The sequence below is a fragment of the Sphaerulina musiva genome (assembly GCF_000320565.1).
Source record: "Sphaerulina musiva SO2202 unplaced genomic scaffold SEPMUscaffold_13, whole genome shotgun sequence".
In the NCBI taxonomy this organism is placed as follows: domain Eukaryota; kingdom Fungi; phylum Ascomycota; class Dothideomycetes; order Mycosphaerellales; family Mycosphaerellaceae; genus Sphaerulina; species Sphaerulina musiva.
In genome coordinates, this window is record NW_016017395.1 from 693914 (window position 1) to 710616 (window position 16703).

The following is a 16703-nucleotide window of genomic DNA, read 5'->3' on the forward strand; positions in this document are numbered from 1 at the left end:
CATTTTCTCCTTTTTTTTTGTTTTGTTTTGGTCACTCTTAGGTGAGTGGCATGACAATTTTTTAAGGAAGGAAATTGGTGTTCGCTGTAGGTACCTCTACATATGCATGATGTAGAGTGCAGATGAGGTAGATATCTACCTACCTACCTTCATGTATCCGTTTGTGATCCAGTCGTGCATGACAGAGAGAGACAGACACACACATACGATTTCCGGGTGTGGTAATGACAATGGTATAGTGGGTAAAATGTACAGTACAGTCCGCTTCCCATTTCTCTTCTATAGCAAGCTGCGACACAAGGTTTTCCCCACTGTCCACGTCCAAAGCCCAGCGCTACCTATGCTGAGCTTCCTTCCCTTCTCTCCAACCTCCTTCACATCGTCGTGTCATCATGGCCACTTCTTCTCTCACGCTGCCGCCTGCCTGCCTCCCTCCTAGTGATCCTTCTTCACGATGTTCTTCGATGGGTTCCTTGGGTCGTTCTTGTATTCGTCGGCTGGTTGCGGGAGATCTATTAGTATCCTACTCCTCCCCCAAGCTCGCGGCTCACTCGGTGGAGTCTTCGCGAGGGTAGGTGATGGAAATGCGGGGGACGTACTGTTTGCAAGGACGGTTTGGAAGGAGTTTACGCCGTATGCGATGATCAAGCCTGCACCGGGTTATGTCAGCTCTTTCTTGGAACTCCTTCTCTTGTTTGCCTTCCGGGCTTCTCCTTTTGACTGTTCCGTCTGTGGATCTCAAGCTCTTCTTTTTCTGATTCTCCCATCTCGTGCGATTCTCGACGTACCGGCAGCGTAGAAAGGCCACATCGGCTTTGCTGGATCGGCTGTTAGTCGCCATCTCGCGCGCAGGTTCGACGTCACATTGCCATACCGACGGGCGTGGGGAACTTCTTTCCGAGGAGACCGGCCATTGTGAGGGATGTGTAGAGTGGGAGTGTGTGTGTGAGACGGGCGGGTTCAATGCTGCTGTCTGCTCTGCTTGCTCCTTCCGCATCGAAGTCGCTGGTGTCGGGAAAGACGCGGGCCTTCCCGGGAGGCTCAGACGGGAGGATGACGCCTGAGGCAGAGACCGGCCAGCCTCGCCGCTTCCTCTTCCTCTTCCTCGCGGGACACTTCAAACTTGCACGCGCACATCAACACCACCGCACGGGCACGACATGTGTGTGCAGCACCACACTGGACATGTCAATTGGATGCGCTGCACTGTGCGCATCATGACTCTCGAACTCTACCACTCTTTCTCACTCTTTCTCACTCTGCCCCAATTACAGCGCGTGAAATGACTTCCCAGCCACGCGACAGTCCCCCGCCTCCGCCGTATTGGCCCAGCCTTCGAATACTTCGTACCACTCGCTCCAGGAACAGCCGACGCAGTAGGTACATAGCCAACAAACTACTTGGCTCCAACGTGAGCACGCTTCGTTCCAGCAACTGTTGCACACGTTGATTGTCCCAACTGCCCGATCCATTCGTTCCTTATCGTCGTCGCGCTGTTATCGATCATCATCGTCGTCGTCGTCGTCGTTGTTGTCAGTTGAGATGCACTGCTAAACTACAGTACACACTCGCTACGTACCTGTACTCACCTACTCACCTACCTACCTTACTACCTGAAGTCTCCTCCTCCTCTTACTCCCTCATGGCAGGCCCACTGCATGCCTCCAACCAGGGCGTCTTTGCTCTCCGCCAAACTAATGGTACGTACCTACCTGACTCTTCCTCATGCAAGCAAAGAAAAGAAAGAGACACAACATCCATGCATGCATGCCGGGACGTGCATGGCGCCCAACAAAACAACACCTTTGAAAGTACATGAAAAGTACATGAGGTGTAGGTTGCCATGGCCAATATAACTACCTTGCTAACTCGTGCCCCGTCAATGTAGTCTCCAGTCCTTCCGTGATACACAGTCGCCCCTCCCTCAACTCAGTCGCGGCTTCCGAAGACTACTACTCTCTTTCCAATTCGGGTTCTTCGGGGAGATCGATCGAATCGGCCGCCCAAGCTCAAGCATCACAACAGACCATCACACGCTTCGGAACTCCTCCTTCACGATATCGTACTCCAGCACAGAGTCAGACGCAACTGCGACTCATCACCCAACCACCACCACCCCCACCATCATCGTCACAACCACACCCATATCATGCCACTGTCGAAGACGACCCCGACGAGCCAACGAGGAAGACTCCTCTGAGAGGAGAAGGCCAGAGACGGTTGAGTGCTGAGTTGGCTTCTGCTGCTGCTGCGCCAACGACAACAACAATAACGCCCATTCCTGCGGGTACTTGCGGTGTGCACGCAGGATCCACCACTGTTCCCACTCCCTCGCAAGGACAGCTGCGCAACGGCGGCATTAGAAGGAAGCCAGTGCCGAGCGTCGTCATGGAGGATCCAGATCAAGCGAAAAGACTGACAAGTCGCATATCACCTACTATGGCACAGAGTTCTGTAGCCAAGGACATCAGTCGCGAACGAGATGCCCCAACCCCAGGAGTGGACGACACTCCATACATTCACTTTGCGCTTGATCAGCTTACTCGCGACGAGGAAGTGAGAGGGAGTCGGCGCTATCCTGGCGATGGAGGTCGCTATTCGTACGATGCATTGAACACTGGAGATGTTGCAGCGGCAGAAGGGAGAAGTGGAAACTGGCCAATTCCTGCGCACATCCAACAGCGACACCGTTATGAGGAGGTGCTGCAAGAGGAGCAGCACGAGCCTGAGCGGGATATCGCAGTTGTACCACCAGCGAGAACCTCCGATCGATTTTCGAGCCAGGCTCAGCCTTTGATATCGCAACCACAAGAACAGATCAAATATGCGACTCAAGCGGGGCCACACCAAGCAGCACATCCGTATGGACGAGTGGACCAACCCCAAGAGCCGAACGTGTTTATCCCCGTCACGCAAGCGGAATCACGACAACCGCCTTTGAACTTTGTTCCTGGCATCCTGCGCACACCTCTCTTGGGACTGTTCATTCTGGCACTCCTGGCTTACCTCGTGGCCCTGATCATCGCGGCAGCATGGAGCAGATCCAATCGAGGCTTGGGACTGACACGCTACGATGGCTTTGCAGACGGTAAATACTTCGTGTTCCGCTACCTCCCCACCCTGCTCGGTATGGTGATCTTGGCCTGGCTCTTTCAAATCGTCGCGGCTGTTTACAGAATTGCGCCTTTCATCGCCATGACTTCTGCCGCTTCGCCTCCTAGCAGGCTGGCGGGTGCGAAGTTGCCTTTGCAGCCACGAAGCTGGCTCCGACCTTACTTTGGTCACTTTGGTGCTCGCATGCCTGTTGTGGGCACATTCTTGCTCCTTGCTTGGTTGCAGATCTTCACGATCCCGCTCCTGGCGAGCAGCTTCAATGTGCACCAAGACAGCACTGGTACCTGGCACTGGATCGCGGTGCAAGGCGCCATTTGGGTCGTCGTCGGCCTCTACACCCTGCTCTTGATCGCATCAATCGTGTTGCTCTTCGCGATTGGTCGTACGACCACAGGCTTGAAGTGGGACCCTCGAAGCTTGGCAGATGTGATTGTGCTTCTCGAGCGTAGCAATGCTCTCGATGGCGACAGCGAGACTGTGCCACAATTGGGCTACTTCCGCACCGCTAACCGGCCGACGGATGTTTTCCACGCTTATGGCATCGCAGACAAGCCCGCACGCAGCTACGAAGTCCACGAAGGCCGCATTCAAGAGAAGCGCTACTCAGACCCAGATATGGACGTGGAAGCTGGACAGCGATACTCCAAGGAATCCATGATACATCTTCGTCACAATGGCCAGGACCGTCAATCGGCCAGCTCACCACTTCCGTGGTTCCTGAAGCCATTCTTCGCTCTCCTCTGGCCCATCGTCGCAATCGTCCTTGTGCTAGCATTTCTGATCGTCTCCTACCTTCCCTCCACTCGAGTCTCTGATGGTTTCGATCCTATGGTCGAGGCAGCTGTCGATACCTTTGGCTTTAGTGGCACCAACTTCCTCTACAGCTTCCTTCCAGCTCTTCTGGCCACAATCGCCCTCCTTGGCTGGTACGACATCGATCTCGCATACCGCCGCCTTACACCTTTTGAGAGCTTGACGTCCATCAACCACTCGGAATCTGCCAAAAGTAACTGGACGGATGACTTGACAGGCGACATCGCAGAACGAACTCTCCTTCCCTCATACACTGCCGATTTCCCTATCTTGATCAGCTTAAGCGCCGCTGTCACTGGTCATTACCGCATGGCCTTCATATCGACCATCACACTACTCAGCACTGCGATCCCCATCCTAGCCGGTGGTGTGTTCTGGGCACAATTTTACATTGTTCCGCAAAGAGTGCTGATCTCCGCAGACATGCCGGCTTACATCACCCTCAGCGTCTTCGTCACGATCTACGCTTTGGCGTATCTGGCGATTTGGCCCAGCAGCGCTTTGAGAGGAAGCGGCCTGCCCGAGAACATTGACACCTTTGCCGGCATCAGAGATTGTCTGAGTCAGAGTCGCCTGTTGGATGATTTCACCTTCCGGAATCCTTCCAGTAGGACTGATCTTGTGACGAGACTGTTGTCGTATTCGACGCCAGAGCGGAGTAATAAGTTGGAACAGCAACAGCAGACCATGTACTCATCACGAGCCGGCGCAGAAGCGAGTAGAGTCTCTCTGGCGGACTCCATTCGAGGCTTTGGGAGAGCGAGGGCACAGGCTGCTGCCTTGCCTGTCCCTGATAGGGCGGATGATGCTATGGGTCCTGCGAGATATGCCTTCAGCAGGATCTTGGGAAGAGATGGGAGGGAGTACATGGGAATTGATCGCATTAGGAGGCGGTAGACATGGCGATAGGCGTCTTTCCGTGAGGTATGACGAGGGATTACTGGCGAGGAGACGAAATGAAGGGATGGAATGATACTGATGACAATAGTGACGATGATGATGACGCCGACCAGAGTGGAGTGGAGTGTGATTGGTTTTGCAAGCGACTTTAGCGAAGGTGTTTTTTGGAGTACTACTCATCCACATGAGCTATTCGATGGGAACAAGTCGGATCTCGATGAGTTTTGGAATGACTGGAACGTGCATATGGTATAACTCTGTATATGATATGATGGCATTCATATGGCGGAAAAACAGCATCCCCATGTGAGAAAAAGGAAGGAATATAGAAGAAGAAAAGCATGAGAGGGATGGCGACGGAAAAAGAAAACAAAGACGTCTGTCGATATGCATACTTTCTTCACACTTCGCTCATGAATATAATAAAGCTGTGGAAGGAAGCTTGGAAAAGGGGAGGAGAGGAGAGAAATGGGAGAAAATGAAAGAAATTCGATGTGAATGCTGTGAAAGTAGTAAGGTAATGGCATAATAATAATAAAAATAAAAATAAAAATAATAATAAAGATAATACAATAATACAATTCACGATATACAAAAGTCTCTCCTTTTCTATTTCTCCTCTCTCTCCCGGCTCTTTTTACTTTCTCCTGTCTGCTCTCGCCCTTTGCCTATCATTCTTTCCCTCCTATTGTATATATACATGTACATGTAAAAAAATATGTGTCTATTCAAACTCATAACTCACGATATTTGAACATTCCAAAACTTGGACAAGACTTGAGTGAAGAGGTAACGTAAGGAGAGGGAAAACGGATGAGAGAGAGAGAGGTGGGAAGAAGAAAAAAAAGAGGAGGGTAAACGGCGCTGTTCGGAACGGAACAACAGCAGCGGTCATAGGTATAAGTAGCCATGCAGTCAGCGGAACTTCAGGGGGATGCGACAGTGATATCCCCCCCAAAAAAGTCAGCGCGGAAAGAAACACGACAGCAACGACGAGAAAAGGTGGAAAGTGGAGAACTTTGTGTTTCGAGTATGATTTTTCAGTGAATTTTCTGGAACAGCCACCTCTGTGTTATCTGCTCTGATACCTTATTCTGGTACTTCATTTGGGTATACCTTGTGGGGTATCCTTTGCGTTGAGACATGCAATCAGCCTTCAAAAAGCCGGGTCCTCGCTTCGCCCAGTACGTCGATAAAGCCGTCCAAAGCTTGCGGTGCTACCGTAACATGTCTCATGATGTCGTATCGTAAGTGAGCCACCCCTGAGACAGAGAGCAGCAGTGTGTCGTGGTGTGCTTTGGAGGCGCCTACCAAGAGGAGTGAGCAGAGGCCTCGAAGCTAGAGTCCGCCTCAAAGCCTGCGTCGGCTGCCTCAGAATCGTCAGCAGCTGGTGACTCAGCACCCCAGGCATCGTCATCCCCAAAGCCGTTGCCAACTTCACCGTCGTCCTCGGAGTTGTCGTCAAAATCGATGTCGGCCGTCCGCTCTGGCTTGAGATGGCCAAGGAAGTCTGGCACAGGCTGGCCACACTCCACGAGAACGTTGACCAACTCTTGAGCAATGTCCTCGTTTCGGTCGTTGTAAAAGGAGGTGGCGAGGCCTTGGTTGCCAATTCGTGCAGTACGACCGATGCGGTGAACATACTCTTGTATGCCGCCGTGCATGCCAGATGGGAGTTCATAGTTGATGACGTGCTTGACATCCTTGATGTCCCAGCCGCGAGCAGAGACGCCGGTGGCGATGAGGATAGGCGCGCTGCCGACGCGGAAAGAGCGACTGCAGAAAGATTAGCAGCTGTACAGGGCTTGACGGGATGGAAAAGACTTACATGGCATCCTCACGCTCACGTGGGCTGCGATCCGAGTGAATGGACGTGGTTGGCAAGCCCTTGTTGTACAAGTAGTCGTCAAGGAGGTCGACAGACGCCTTCGCGTTGCAGAAGATGAGAGTGCGCGCTGGCTCCATCGAAAAGAGTAAATCGTAGACAGCGTCGCGGGCCCGGTTGCGGTCGACCTCGATGATTTCCTGCTTGATGTTCTTGTGTGCTTGACCGGCACGGCCAACACGAATACGCAGATAATGTGACTCCATGTAGTCGCGAGCGACCTGACGGGCGCCTTTGGGGAAAGTGGCGGAGAACATCATGTACACATGATCCGCATCCTCATTGGCATCTGTGTGGATGTCAGTAGAGATCGGGCAACCGCTGATGAGTATCAGACTTACCACCACCACCCAGGATGACCTTCAGTTCGTCAGACCAGTCGTCCCCGAGCATCTCGTCAGCCTCGTCAATGACGGTGTACTTGACGCGGTTCATGCTCAGAACGTCGGGCTTGCTCATAAGGTCCTTGAGACGACCGCAGGTGCCGATGAGTATGTCACAGCCCTTGCCCAAGTCTTGAATGTTCTGGCCGAGCGGGAAGCCGCCGTAGGAAACGCAAGGACGAAGCATTGAGCGGTAGCACAGGCGACGAGCCTCGTCAAAAATCTGCACTGCCAATTCGCGGGTGGGCACGATGACAAGAACAAGTGGCTCTGCACGAACGTGGTTGTCGCGGCGATCGTAAGTGCCGGCATTCGGACGAGGACCACGAAGCTTCTTCGCCTTGCCCATCAACGCTGAGATGATGGGGATGAGATATGCTGCAGTCTTGCCGCTGCCTACATGAAAAGTCAGTGGTCTGTCGGAGTGCCAATGAGCGGTGCGCAACGGCGACATACCTGTCTGAGCGATGCCAACAACATCGTGTCCGAGCTTGACCGCCGGAATAGTGTAGGCTTGAATTGGAGTCGGCTTGCTGTAACCGCACCGCTTGACATTGTCGAGCACGACAGGGTGCAGACCACCGTCTTCGAACTGTTTTCTTCGTCAGCGAGGTTGTGCACGGCGGGATATCAGTCAACACTTGCCTTCTGGATAGGAGCAACCTTGGTGGGACCTTCAAGGAGAACCTCAATCTCATCGAGATTCTCGCGGTGGCCACCCTCGGTGACGCGCTGCTCGGTGCCGTAGAGCAATGCCTCAAGTTCTGGCACTTCGGGAGCGACATCGCCGTACTCATCCTTCCACTCGTAGACCTGAGCAGCGCCGAGCCACTCGTTCGAGTCACCAATTTGTTGCAACTTGTCATAATCGAGGTTCGTTCGCTCATTCCAACCATAGTCTCTTGCCCTCTGTAGATCTGCAGCGCTGGATGCAGCTACTGCTGGGTCTGCGATCTGTCCCGCTGCTGAACTTGCAGCGCCTCCGTCAGAAACGACGTGCGTCTCGCCTTCGAAGGGAAATGACATGGTCGCTTTGCGCAGTCAATCGCTGGTGGCGGTGGTGGAGGGGGCAAAGGTTTCACGCGGAGGCGGTATTTGCGGACGAGAGCGAGGACTTCGGGGTAAGGACGCTTGTCTGTCGTGAGGCGGGGAACGTGACTAGGAAAGACGAGAGGTTTGGCGCCTGGCCACTGTCTCTCGCGCTCGCACTGGCGGATGACCTCGAGGAAAGGGTTGGAGAGTGGGGTGTCTGCGAAGTAGTAGTCGACGCTCCAGAAGTGGACGGTTGTGGCTCGTGGATAGGCGGAGACGCGTTGTGGGATGGGGATCGGGGAGCTTGTCGCGTTCTTGGACACTGTTTTTCAGCTCAGTTAGTGTTATGTTCGAGGAGAAGTCAGTGTTTGTGGAAATGTTTGTTGTCGGCCAAAGCTCAAAGCTTGGCGACAGGGACTAGTGACAATGGAGGCAAGCACGAACGAAGAGAGCAGCAACGGCCGGAAGGAGCGACGACCAAAGTGAGGACTCCCAGACCGCCAGAAGGTTCCAGTGTCAGTGAGAAGAATAGTCGAAACCGATGGCCGGAAAGCAAAGGTGAGGTCCTCGAGTGAGGTTTCTATGGGAAGTTGGTGCGACAGGAGTAGCGACCTCTTGTCCTGTGGCTGAAATTCAGGTGACAACGTCAGGCGAGAACACAGAGGGCATATCCTGCAGCCGCCTTTAAGAAGAGGCTCTTCAGGAGTGCAACACCTTGGTCAATACTGTCAACACTGACCGCGCTTGATGAGGTGGCGAACAACCTCAGCAGCCTCAGCAGAGCCGCAAGATTGCCGATATTCCTGAAGCGCTGCACCATTGTTCAGAGCCAGCACGTACCAGCTAGAAGGCCGTGACATTTTCGTTTTGAAGTCCTGCTACTGCTTTCGACTTGTGGGCCGCCCAGCATGTGCCGCTTGGCGAATATCAGAGCTCTAGCCTCGACAAAGTGGCGGCCGAGTAGTGCTATGAGCCAGACGAGCATCTTGGATAATGAAAGGACGGTCTGGCCGAGCAGTGAGGCTGCGTGGAGAACAGCAATCAAGGCTAGTCTTCAGAGACATCATGTCATGTTCGTGAAGGCTTGTAACGTGGTATGGGCTCGCATCAGAGAGCTGCTGTGAAGCTCGTCAGTTACAATCTCTGAATTCAAAGGCAGACCAGCTTACCTATTGCTGATGAAATATGTGCGCCCGTGCCTCAAGGGCTCGACGACCCAGCGACGGTGATGCTGGTCGATAGTCACGCTGGGAAGGTTGTCAGAAAGTTGAGGACGCTAGCAGGAGGGAGTTAATGCTTACATGTACCTACTGTAGTACCGCTGAAGAAGTTGGTGGTCAGGGCTATAAAGGCCAGTTCCAGTCCAACTCCAGATCGGCTCCAGTCACCAGCCCATCCGGCGTTTGCTTGCTGAGTTGGCTATGGCGGGTGCGAAAACACTTGTTCGCGTTGCTGCGTTCACTCGTGCTTGCCCAGTAGGTTTACTGAGAAAAGAAAGGGGGATGAATACTTACTCGTCTCGTGGTGGTTATCGTTGGCCTGAAGAACATCGAAGCAGAAGAAGAAGAAGAATGAGAAGAGCTCACCTGAAATAATTTACAACATTGTGCAGCGTTAGGCAGCCATTACGCCATCGGTCACGACGCATCATCCCGCAACGATAGCATACCATTGACGTACTCACCGGTGAGGCGCGTGCCTGCCATATGCTACGCATCATAAGCCCCGAGAAGCCAAGGCTAGATCTTCTAGGCATGGACGACAGCCGGGCGAGGCAGGACCGACAGCAGACCAGGGCATTGAAGCCCGAGCAATGATAGAAGTCGTGCTGAGCTGAGTCGCATATGGCTCATGCTTATAGCAGACCATGCAGAGCATGCAACAGCGATCTTCTGTTGTTCAAACACTATCTCTCAATCCACAGCAAGCTTGCGGTCCATAGCGGAGCCACCAGTCTCGAAGCTCGAAAGGTGGGCAGATGACACGATCATATACCACAGTACGAGCAGCAACGGCAGCTCTAGAGGGAAGACCAGCAACTTCCAATGTGGCACACGTTGAATAGGACACGCGTGTTGGCCGGACAATAAACTCGAGTCGTCAGGGACGGCGCGAACTGAAGGTCCGTGCACCATCCAGGGTTTCGAGCTGGCAAAGCTCAGACTCGTGGCCTTCTGGCTCTAGAAGAATCCAGACTTGATCTCAGCAGCAGCAATACCACCACCATACTCTTCTGATGATACTGATGGATCAATGTACACGCCAATGATGGCTTTCCATTCGATCTCGAGGAGATATTCTCATGGTTTAGGACACTGCTGAGAGCAGCTCTACGCACGAAACGTACGACGCTGTTCAACAGTAGGAGGACGATATAGGGCCAGGAGAGCTCGCTCGCACCAGCGGGAAGAGACGTCGAGGCAGAATCTCTGATATACGGCGCTCATGCCGTGACCTGTAGTCGAATGCGAGCCACGCCGGTAATTGCCCGCAGCGCGGAGCTGATGAATGTGGACATATTCAAGCGAGAGGGCTCTGGAAACCTCAAGCCCTGGCCAGCACCGATTGACCAGCTGACATCTTAGGCCCCGCCATCAGACCGAGATGTAATTACGCCGCTCCTGACAACGACCGCTTTCGAGATCAGCGCAGAACACAGCTTCAGCGGAGGCCCAATTCAGCAGTCTACAGAGCGACATGCGACCAAGGACCAGGAATGGAGCATGAGCACAGCGGCGTGGACAGCGCAGGGGCGCAGGGGCGCAGGGGCGCAGGGGGCGGGCTATGCGAAGATAGGTGCAGCCAGCAAGAGCAGCGGTAGGAGAACGCGACAAGATATCATTAGAGATCCGCGCGCCCGGCGTGCCGCTCGCACACCAATCTCCTGAGGCAGGTTCTCTTCGGGAGAACGCTAGAGGAGGAACGAAGAGCAATGCCGCTGGAAGACAGACTAAGCGCAAGACTCGACGGAGCAGCTGTGTAGACAACAAACTCGCGAGCCAGTGCAGTCCGCGCAGCTGTTGATGTCAGGTTGGGCAGTTCAAGAGAAACAGGTTGCACTGTGCGTGGATGGCGACTTGGGATATCCGTAGCCGCGGAGCTGTAGCAGGCAGCGGCTGCACACATTATCGGCCTTGCTGGCAGCGCTGGTAGGAAACAGGACTCCGGATAGCACGTAGACATACTTAAATATGCTCAGTGGCTTCCCCTCTATCGTCCATCAAGTCGTTCTAGGCCCGTCATCGTTCGTTTGTTAAGGACAGCGGGCGCAGCAAAAAACGCTCTTTGATCACTGAAGCCGCCTTGAGTGACAGAACGTGTGCCTCAAATCTCAGACTCTCCAGCATGTTCTTTTCGTCGACCTCGTTGATGTGCACCTCGCAAGAAATCCGTTGCTAGTTGAGTATGCACAACACGTTTGTACGTGTGCCAGGGGCTTCCTGGTTGCTCGCCTCACAAAATGAGGTATATAATCGGCTGGAGTTGTGCGTACTTTGTATTGTATTACCCCTGTGTCTATTGGTCGATTCACTGCTAACGTCTGACAGCTTCGGTGCTCCTGCATCAAGATCCTCTTCTGTAACAGATGAGTTGATAAGAACTTTTTTTTTGCTTGATCTCGGGTTCGACTCCAGCTTTTGCGGTGGCTGAGTAGGGAGAAACCAGGTCCTGCCACCCACACAGTAGTGCTACAATAGTGTGCTTGTTCCTGGAGGTTCATCGTCCGACCCATGAACCATTTTTGAGCCACTCCATTGCATCTCAATAGTGTTGTGTCGCCGTGCACTAATTTTGCACTGAAATCCGAGGTTGTCGATACCGCGGCGGGTTGAACATATCGGGATCCACGGAGGTGGAAGCTCGAACAGCTTACATCTGCTCTAGCAGCAGGACACCAATCTCCTCGCCAGGAAGACGCCGGCGAACAGCACGGAGCAGCGACATGAAGCCTGCTACTCCGAAGGCAGTGGTGATACCTCATCATGCATTGCAGTCACTAACATCTTGAGCAGAGCGTCCAGGCCACGACGTCCAACGAGCTCTTTTGCGGCATCACAGCTGAGTGTGGCAGCAGCTTCCACGAATCACCACAGGCACGGAACATACTGCTGTGCAGTGCTGGTGAGAGGGTAGTCAAGAGCAGCTACGCCTGGCCTCCTCGACTGTGCAAATACCGGCTGTCTTGTGCATCCCTCGAAGAACGACGGCAACGTGTGGCTTGCATACTGAAGTTGAAACCAGAGGAAACAACATCGTCGACAGGAGGATCAACCAGAGGACCACGAGTAGCCTGCACGCCCAGACGCGCGCCCGATATGATGCTGGGGGCAGGTAGGCATCCAAGTCAGATGATGCAGCAGCCAGAGAATTCGGGACAGTTCCAGCTGCAGTCCATAATGAACTGATCATGCCAGAGAGCTCGCGATCCAGACACTCGAGATGACCATACTGCACCCATCGACCATGGACCGCCGAGTGTTCAGGACTCCAGGAGTGACAGCAGAACAGAGTGACGCGAAGACGGCAGCTTTCCCAGGTTGTCGACAGAGCCGTTCCTCGAATGATAACACTACTGGCACCGAGATCGCCTCGAACAGCTACACATTCAACGGCAAATTCAAGCATACTTCGCCAGGAGTGCAGTCAGGAGTCAGGCCCGTATCCAAGAGTCCTAGACAGACGGAGACAACCCAGGCACAAGCCGCGAATCAGTGATCGCACTTGGTGGAACAGGCGAAGAAGCTTCTGGTATAGCAGACCACGTCAGCAAGAGCAGAGAGTATACTACAGCGCTGCATGCCACTTGTGCGGCAGGAGAGAAAAAGCCCGGCCATGTGTCTGTTTCACATCCAACGCGCGATTTCGGCAGTGAGCACAAAAGGCGGCAATGCGTTGGGTGGAGATAGTGAGAACCTCGCCACGCCAAAGAGAAGACGGCAAACTGGGCTTCGTATTGCTGCCAAAACAGACAGGCAGTCGAGGCTTTTCCAGTTCTGTGGACAAATTCATTGGCGGCAATGGTGTCCCATAAACTCCCGGGCAGACCAGCACGATCGAACGACGCCAGTGTTGAAGCTATAACGTCTGCATTCGGTGCCAGATGATCGTTGACGTGGGGACCAAGCAAGCCTCGTGGATATCAGATCTATCCTCCAAGCGGTCGTGGCGCTTGTAACCCACCTCGACCGGCCTGGTGGCTCCCGGTCGTCAGGAGAGTTCAGCCGACGCTGCAGCTATTGTGTACACAATGGCAGGCCCCCTTATCGAAGTCCCAACCAGCTTAACAGGAGGTATCCGAAGTAGATGCGCCTGTAAACGGGTCCAAGGTAGGCAAGCAGGAAGTGCATGGGCAATCCAGGCAGACACTGACATGCGACATGCGCAGTCAGGAATAGTCCAGGAATACAAAGTCGGCTCCACTTCAGCTAGCTCATACCGAGTTCGCAAGCGCTGAAAAGTTGACACAGGTAGGTCCAGTGCTGAGTCTCTTTCGTATCTTCTTCTTGTCTCATTCGGCTCTTCGAGCCATAACCGTGTCCGTGAAGAGCATGAATCCACATTTCAAGTCTCTAGTCAAGCTAGAACAGCCTGATCACTGCTTGAAGATGCTCTCTGTGGTGCAGCCCGATGAATGGGTTGGTTGACTCTGTGCTGAAAGCTTTTATTCCTGGAATGTGGTAATGCTCTGTCCTGCGAGCAGTGTCCAACTTGGTGATCGCCGAACCTACCACACCCAAGTGTATGTCGAAGCAGATCAAAACCATTGAAAATCTCCAGACGCTCTCCGCGCGTTGAGGAGTCCGGATGTGCCCATATCACAGCATTTCGTCGAGCTGCTACGTGTCTCAACAGAAGCACAGCCACTGAAGGCTCGATGTCGCGGGGTGAAGGTACTGACGCTCAACACCTCCCCATGCCCAAAGCACTGGATCGATGCATGACATTTCCCAGGTGCTCTCGAAATAGTTCTGGGCCTTGAATGTTTTCGACTTTGGGAACGTCACCGACATTCGCAGAGCTCCATGCTCCTTCGTGATTTGCTGCGTAAGATGTGCTTTCGTATCCAAGCTCTTGCAGTGTCACTCGCTGTGCTTGACCTCAGCCCGAGCAGAGGTCAAAATTTGGAGTGATCTCGTCACTTCGTCGTTATGTATGTGATTCGGTGAGTCGTGAAGGACTGCATGAATCTTCGTGCCAACACCTGCTCATCTTGAGTCCAGGGGCTCAGCCTTGGCGAACGGATGCAGTGACAACCGCAGCCATCCATACTGACCTCGGGGGCTCCATTAGGAGATCGATATGAGGGACGGTATCATACTTCTTGCTCTGTGTCAATCGAACTATTGTGCAGCCGCAGCAGGGCCATTGACCAATGCCCAAGCGCATCTGCGCAACGGGTCTACCGATGAAAAGTTCCGGCGATCAGAACTTAGCAAAGCAGCCCAGCAGCCCCAGCTGAACCACAATGATGCAGGCATCTCGCTGGCATAGACCAAGATGTATATGCTGGAAACCACTCTGAGCGCACACCATTCCGGCGCATACGTTCCAGCGCATGCCGTCAATTGCGCGGGAGGTTTGCGCGATCCATCCGTCCCTGGTTGGTGGGTTCACAGCGCTCCGAGTATTGGATGAGTTGCTGGTCAAGTTCATCGCCTCCACAGCGGAGCGCGAAGTGGTCTAAATGAGCTGCGGTCCGGATCGGGCGTGAACTCATGGCCAGCCACCGCCTAAGTGCGCCTTCTCACTCTGTTGGCGCCATGTGAGGATTCATGGTTCATCTCACGGCTGTGTTGTTACCCGAGTATCGCTGAACGAGGGTCGGCGATCGCGAGCACTGCTGCGCTTTCACGGAGTCGGGACCCGTCCATCTCGAGTCGTTGTCCATGCTCACGGTTGAGAGGGCTTTGTCGACGGCTGGGGTGACACGATTGTCGCAGTACAGCGGGTGGGAGACCTATGGTGTTGATGCCGTCGAGGCACGCGGTGGTGGTGGTGAGCTCAATTGTCCTCGCCTCCTGTCGAGACGTTGACCACATCCGCTCTGGCGGTATATCGTAGCTGCCACGGTCACCTCCACCCACAGTGCCACCACTCCGTGCTCGCCGTCTGCAAGCTGATATCGATGGTGAATGTTGGAGAAGGTTGGATGGTTGGACGGGGTGCGGGCGGAGGGAGAGTTCACACTCAGTTTCATGCGTCAAGGTCAGGCTTGGCAGTGGCCTTGCTTGCCTTGCACCCGCATGGCCACGCCTTCTAGCTCTTCTACAATACATCAGTCACGACCGCTCACCACACCCGCGACGGTAGCAGCACCGGCGGTTCTTGCCGCGGGGCGGAAGATACTTGATGCCAATACATATACCTACCTACCTAGTGAAGCACCACCATGAAGAGCCCGATAAGGGAAGAGGGCGGCCACATCCACACGCTGAGGAGAACCGTACATCCGCAACCTTGACAGAATGGGAACTCTCAGGCCAAATAGCGACGACGAGACAGTACTGTGAGCCTTACGACAGCTGCACGCGATCGATTCGCATCGGACGTATTCAGGATGGGCTACAACGTGGACGGTCAACTCCACTGAATCGTGGCAGACAATGCGAGCTTCATGAGCTTTGAACTGATATGGTGATATGTTGAGATCTATTCGTCTAGTTCTCATTCAAGGCGTAGAATATCAGTGCCTATCGACATCATTCCAATCCGAGCGAGACGTGGGTGCGCGCGCATCAGCACCACGAAGACTCGACCTAGCGCTGCTTCTGCTTTCGTCTGAAGAATCTGCTTGTGTCCCCCATCGGGAACGAGAATCCCAATGCTTCCTGACACATTAGGTTCGCGACGGTGTAGTACCCCAACATTCCCGAGGCGAAGGCGAAGGCGCCACCAGCCTTGTTCACTGCTGTCGCATGAGGGCTACCATCAGCGGCAAGGAAGTAACCTGCTGCGACAAGCGTGAAGGCGCCTTGCACGGTCGCAAAGATTCCAATGTACACCAGGTTTAGGGGTAGAGAGCCAATCAGGAAAAAGACGTTCCACACTGCCCACCTATGGGGAGGTCAGTATTGTATTCTTCAACGCGATGGTTGCCGTTGGGCGAGAACTCACATCAAGACCCAGAAACCCAGCGCATTGTTGTACTCGGGGGTATCAGCTCCACCATACGACTCGGCCACCCCAAAGTATGGCGTAATGATGAACCCAAAGCCGAGGTAGAAGAGACCAAAAGCTCCGAGCACGGTGTACGCATAAGTGTTACCCAGGACGAGCTCCCAATTCGCCGACATCACCTTTTGGAAAGAAAGTCAGCATACGGCGACTCTCACTCACATTGTGATGCCTTGCTACGCACCATGCCAATCCCCGCAACAGCAAAGAAGTTTCCAATAAAAGCATTGGTCGTCCCCACACCCCGAAAGCCCATCAGCGCAAACGAGAGCGTAGTCAATGTTGTCGAGAAAGCTCCAATGGCCAAGGCAGTCGGACTGCCAATCTGCGACTTGATGGTGATTGGCACCGGAATGTAGTAAGGTTGAGTATAGCCTTTTCCACCATTCGTCGACAGCGAG

At 53.8% G+C, this 16703-nt stretch overlaps 7 protein-coding genes across 7 annotated transcripts; 2 read left to right on the plus strand and 5 right to left on the minus strand.

The window, feature by feature from the left end:
• Nucleotides 1-212: 212 nt before the first annotated feature.
• On the minus strand, nucleotides 213-969 carry SEPMUDRAFT_152424 (uncharacterized protein). Its single transcript, XM_016907439.1, has 4 exons — nucleotides 875-969; nucleotides 789-818; nucleotides 600-650; nucleotides 213-497 (listed from the first exon to the last, which is right to left on the minus strand). Exons 1-4 carry the CDS (start codon nucleotides 912-914, stop codon nucleotides 436-438), a joined length of 183 nt encoding a protein of 60 aa, XP_016756276.1. The 5' UTR covers nucleotides 915-969; the 3' UTR covers nucleotides 213-435.
• A 254-nt stretch (nucleotides 970-1223) lies between these two features.
• Nucleotides 1224-5344, plus strand: SEPMUDRAFT_152427 (uncharacterized protein). The gene is made up of 3 exons (XM_016907440.1): nucleotides 1224-1700; nucleotides 1889-4851; nucleotides 4916-5344. Exons 1-2 carry the CDS (start codon nucleotides 1643-1645, stop codon nucleotides 4822-4824), a joined length of 2994 nt encoding a protein of 997 aa, XP_016756277.1. The 5' UTR covers nucleotides 1224-1642; the 3' UTR covers nucleotides 4825-4851; nucleotides 4916-5344.
• Nucleotides 5345-5868: 524 nt separating this feature from the next.
• On the minus strand, nucleotides 5869-8308 carry SEPMUDRAFT_74930 (DEAD/DEAH box RNA helicase). The gene is made up of 5 exons (XM_016910086.1): nucleotides 7741-8308; nucleotides 7552-7687; nucleotides 7054-7491; nucleotides 6656-7001; nucleotides 5869-6603 (listed from the first exon to the last, which is right to left on the minus strand). Exons 1-5 carry the CDS (start codon nucleotides 8119-8121, stop codon nucleotides 6135-6137), a joined length of 1770 nt encoding a protein of 589 aa, XP_016756278.1. The 5' UTR covers nucleotides 8122-8308; the 3' UTR covers nucleotides 5869-6134.
• Nucleotides 8309-8396: 88 nt separating this feature from the next.
• SEPMUDRAFT_167215 (uncharacterized protein) lies at nucleotides 8397-11104 on the minus strand. The gene is made up of 2 exons (XM_016908280.1): nucleotides 9642-11104; nucleotides 8397-8449 (listed from the first exon to the last, which is right to left on the minus strand). The coding sequence occupies exon 1, from the start codon at nucleotides 10260-10262 to the stop codon at nucleotides 10041-10043; it is 222 nt and encodes a 73-aa protein (XP_016756279.1). The 5' UTR covers nucleotides 10263-11104; the 3' UTR covers nucleotides 8397-8449; nucleotides 9642-10040.
• Nucleotides 11105-11410: 306 nt separating this feature from the next.
• Nucleotides 11411-12408, minus strand: SEPMUDRAFT_152431 (uncharacterized protein). Its single transcript, XM_016907441.1, has one exon. The coding sequence runs from the start codon at nucleotides 12110-12112 to the stop codon at nucleotides 11459-11461; it is 654 nt and encodes a 217-aa protein (XP_016756280.1). The 5' UTR covers nucleotides 12113-12408; the 3' UTR covers nucleotides 11411-11458.
• A 28-nt stretch (nucleotides 12409-12436) lies between these two features.
• On the plus strand, nucleotides 12437-14973 carry SEPMUDRAFT_152432 (uncharacterized protein). Its single transcript, XM_016907442.1, has one exon. It carries the CDS (start codon nucleotides 12689-12691, stop codon nucleotides 12998-13000), a length of 312 nt encoding a protein of 103 aa, XP_016756281.1. The 5' UTR covers nucleotides 12437-12688; the 3' UTR covers nucleotides 13001-14973.
• A 911-nt stretch (nucleotides 14974-15884) lies between these two features.
• On the minus strand, nucleotides 15885-16558 carry SEPMUDRAFT_54779 (uncharacterized protein; the record flags this gene model as incomplete). Its single annotated transcript, XM_016909316.1, has 3 exons — nucleotides 15885-16182; nucleotides 16243-16424; nucleotides 16487-16558. 3 exons carry the CDS (start codon nucleotides 16556-16558, stop codon nucleotides 15885-15887), a joined length of 552 nt encoding a protein of 183 aa, XP_016756282.1.
• Nucleotides 16559-16703: the final 145 nt, after the last annotated feature.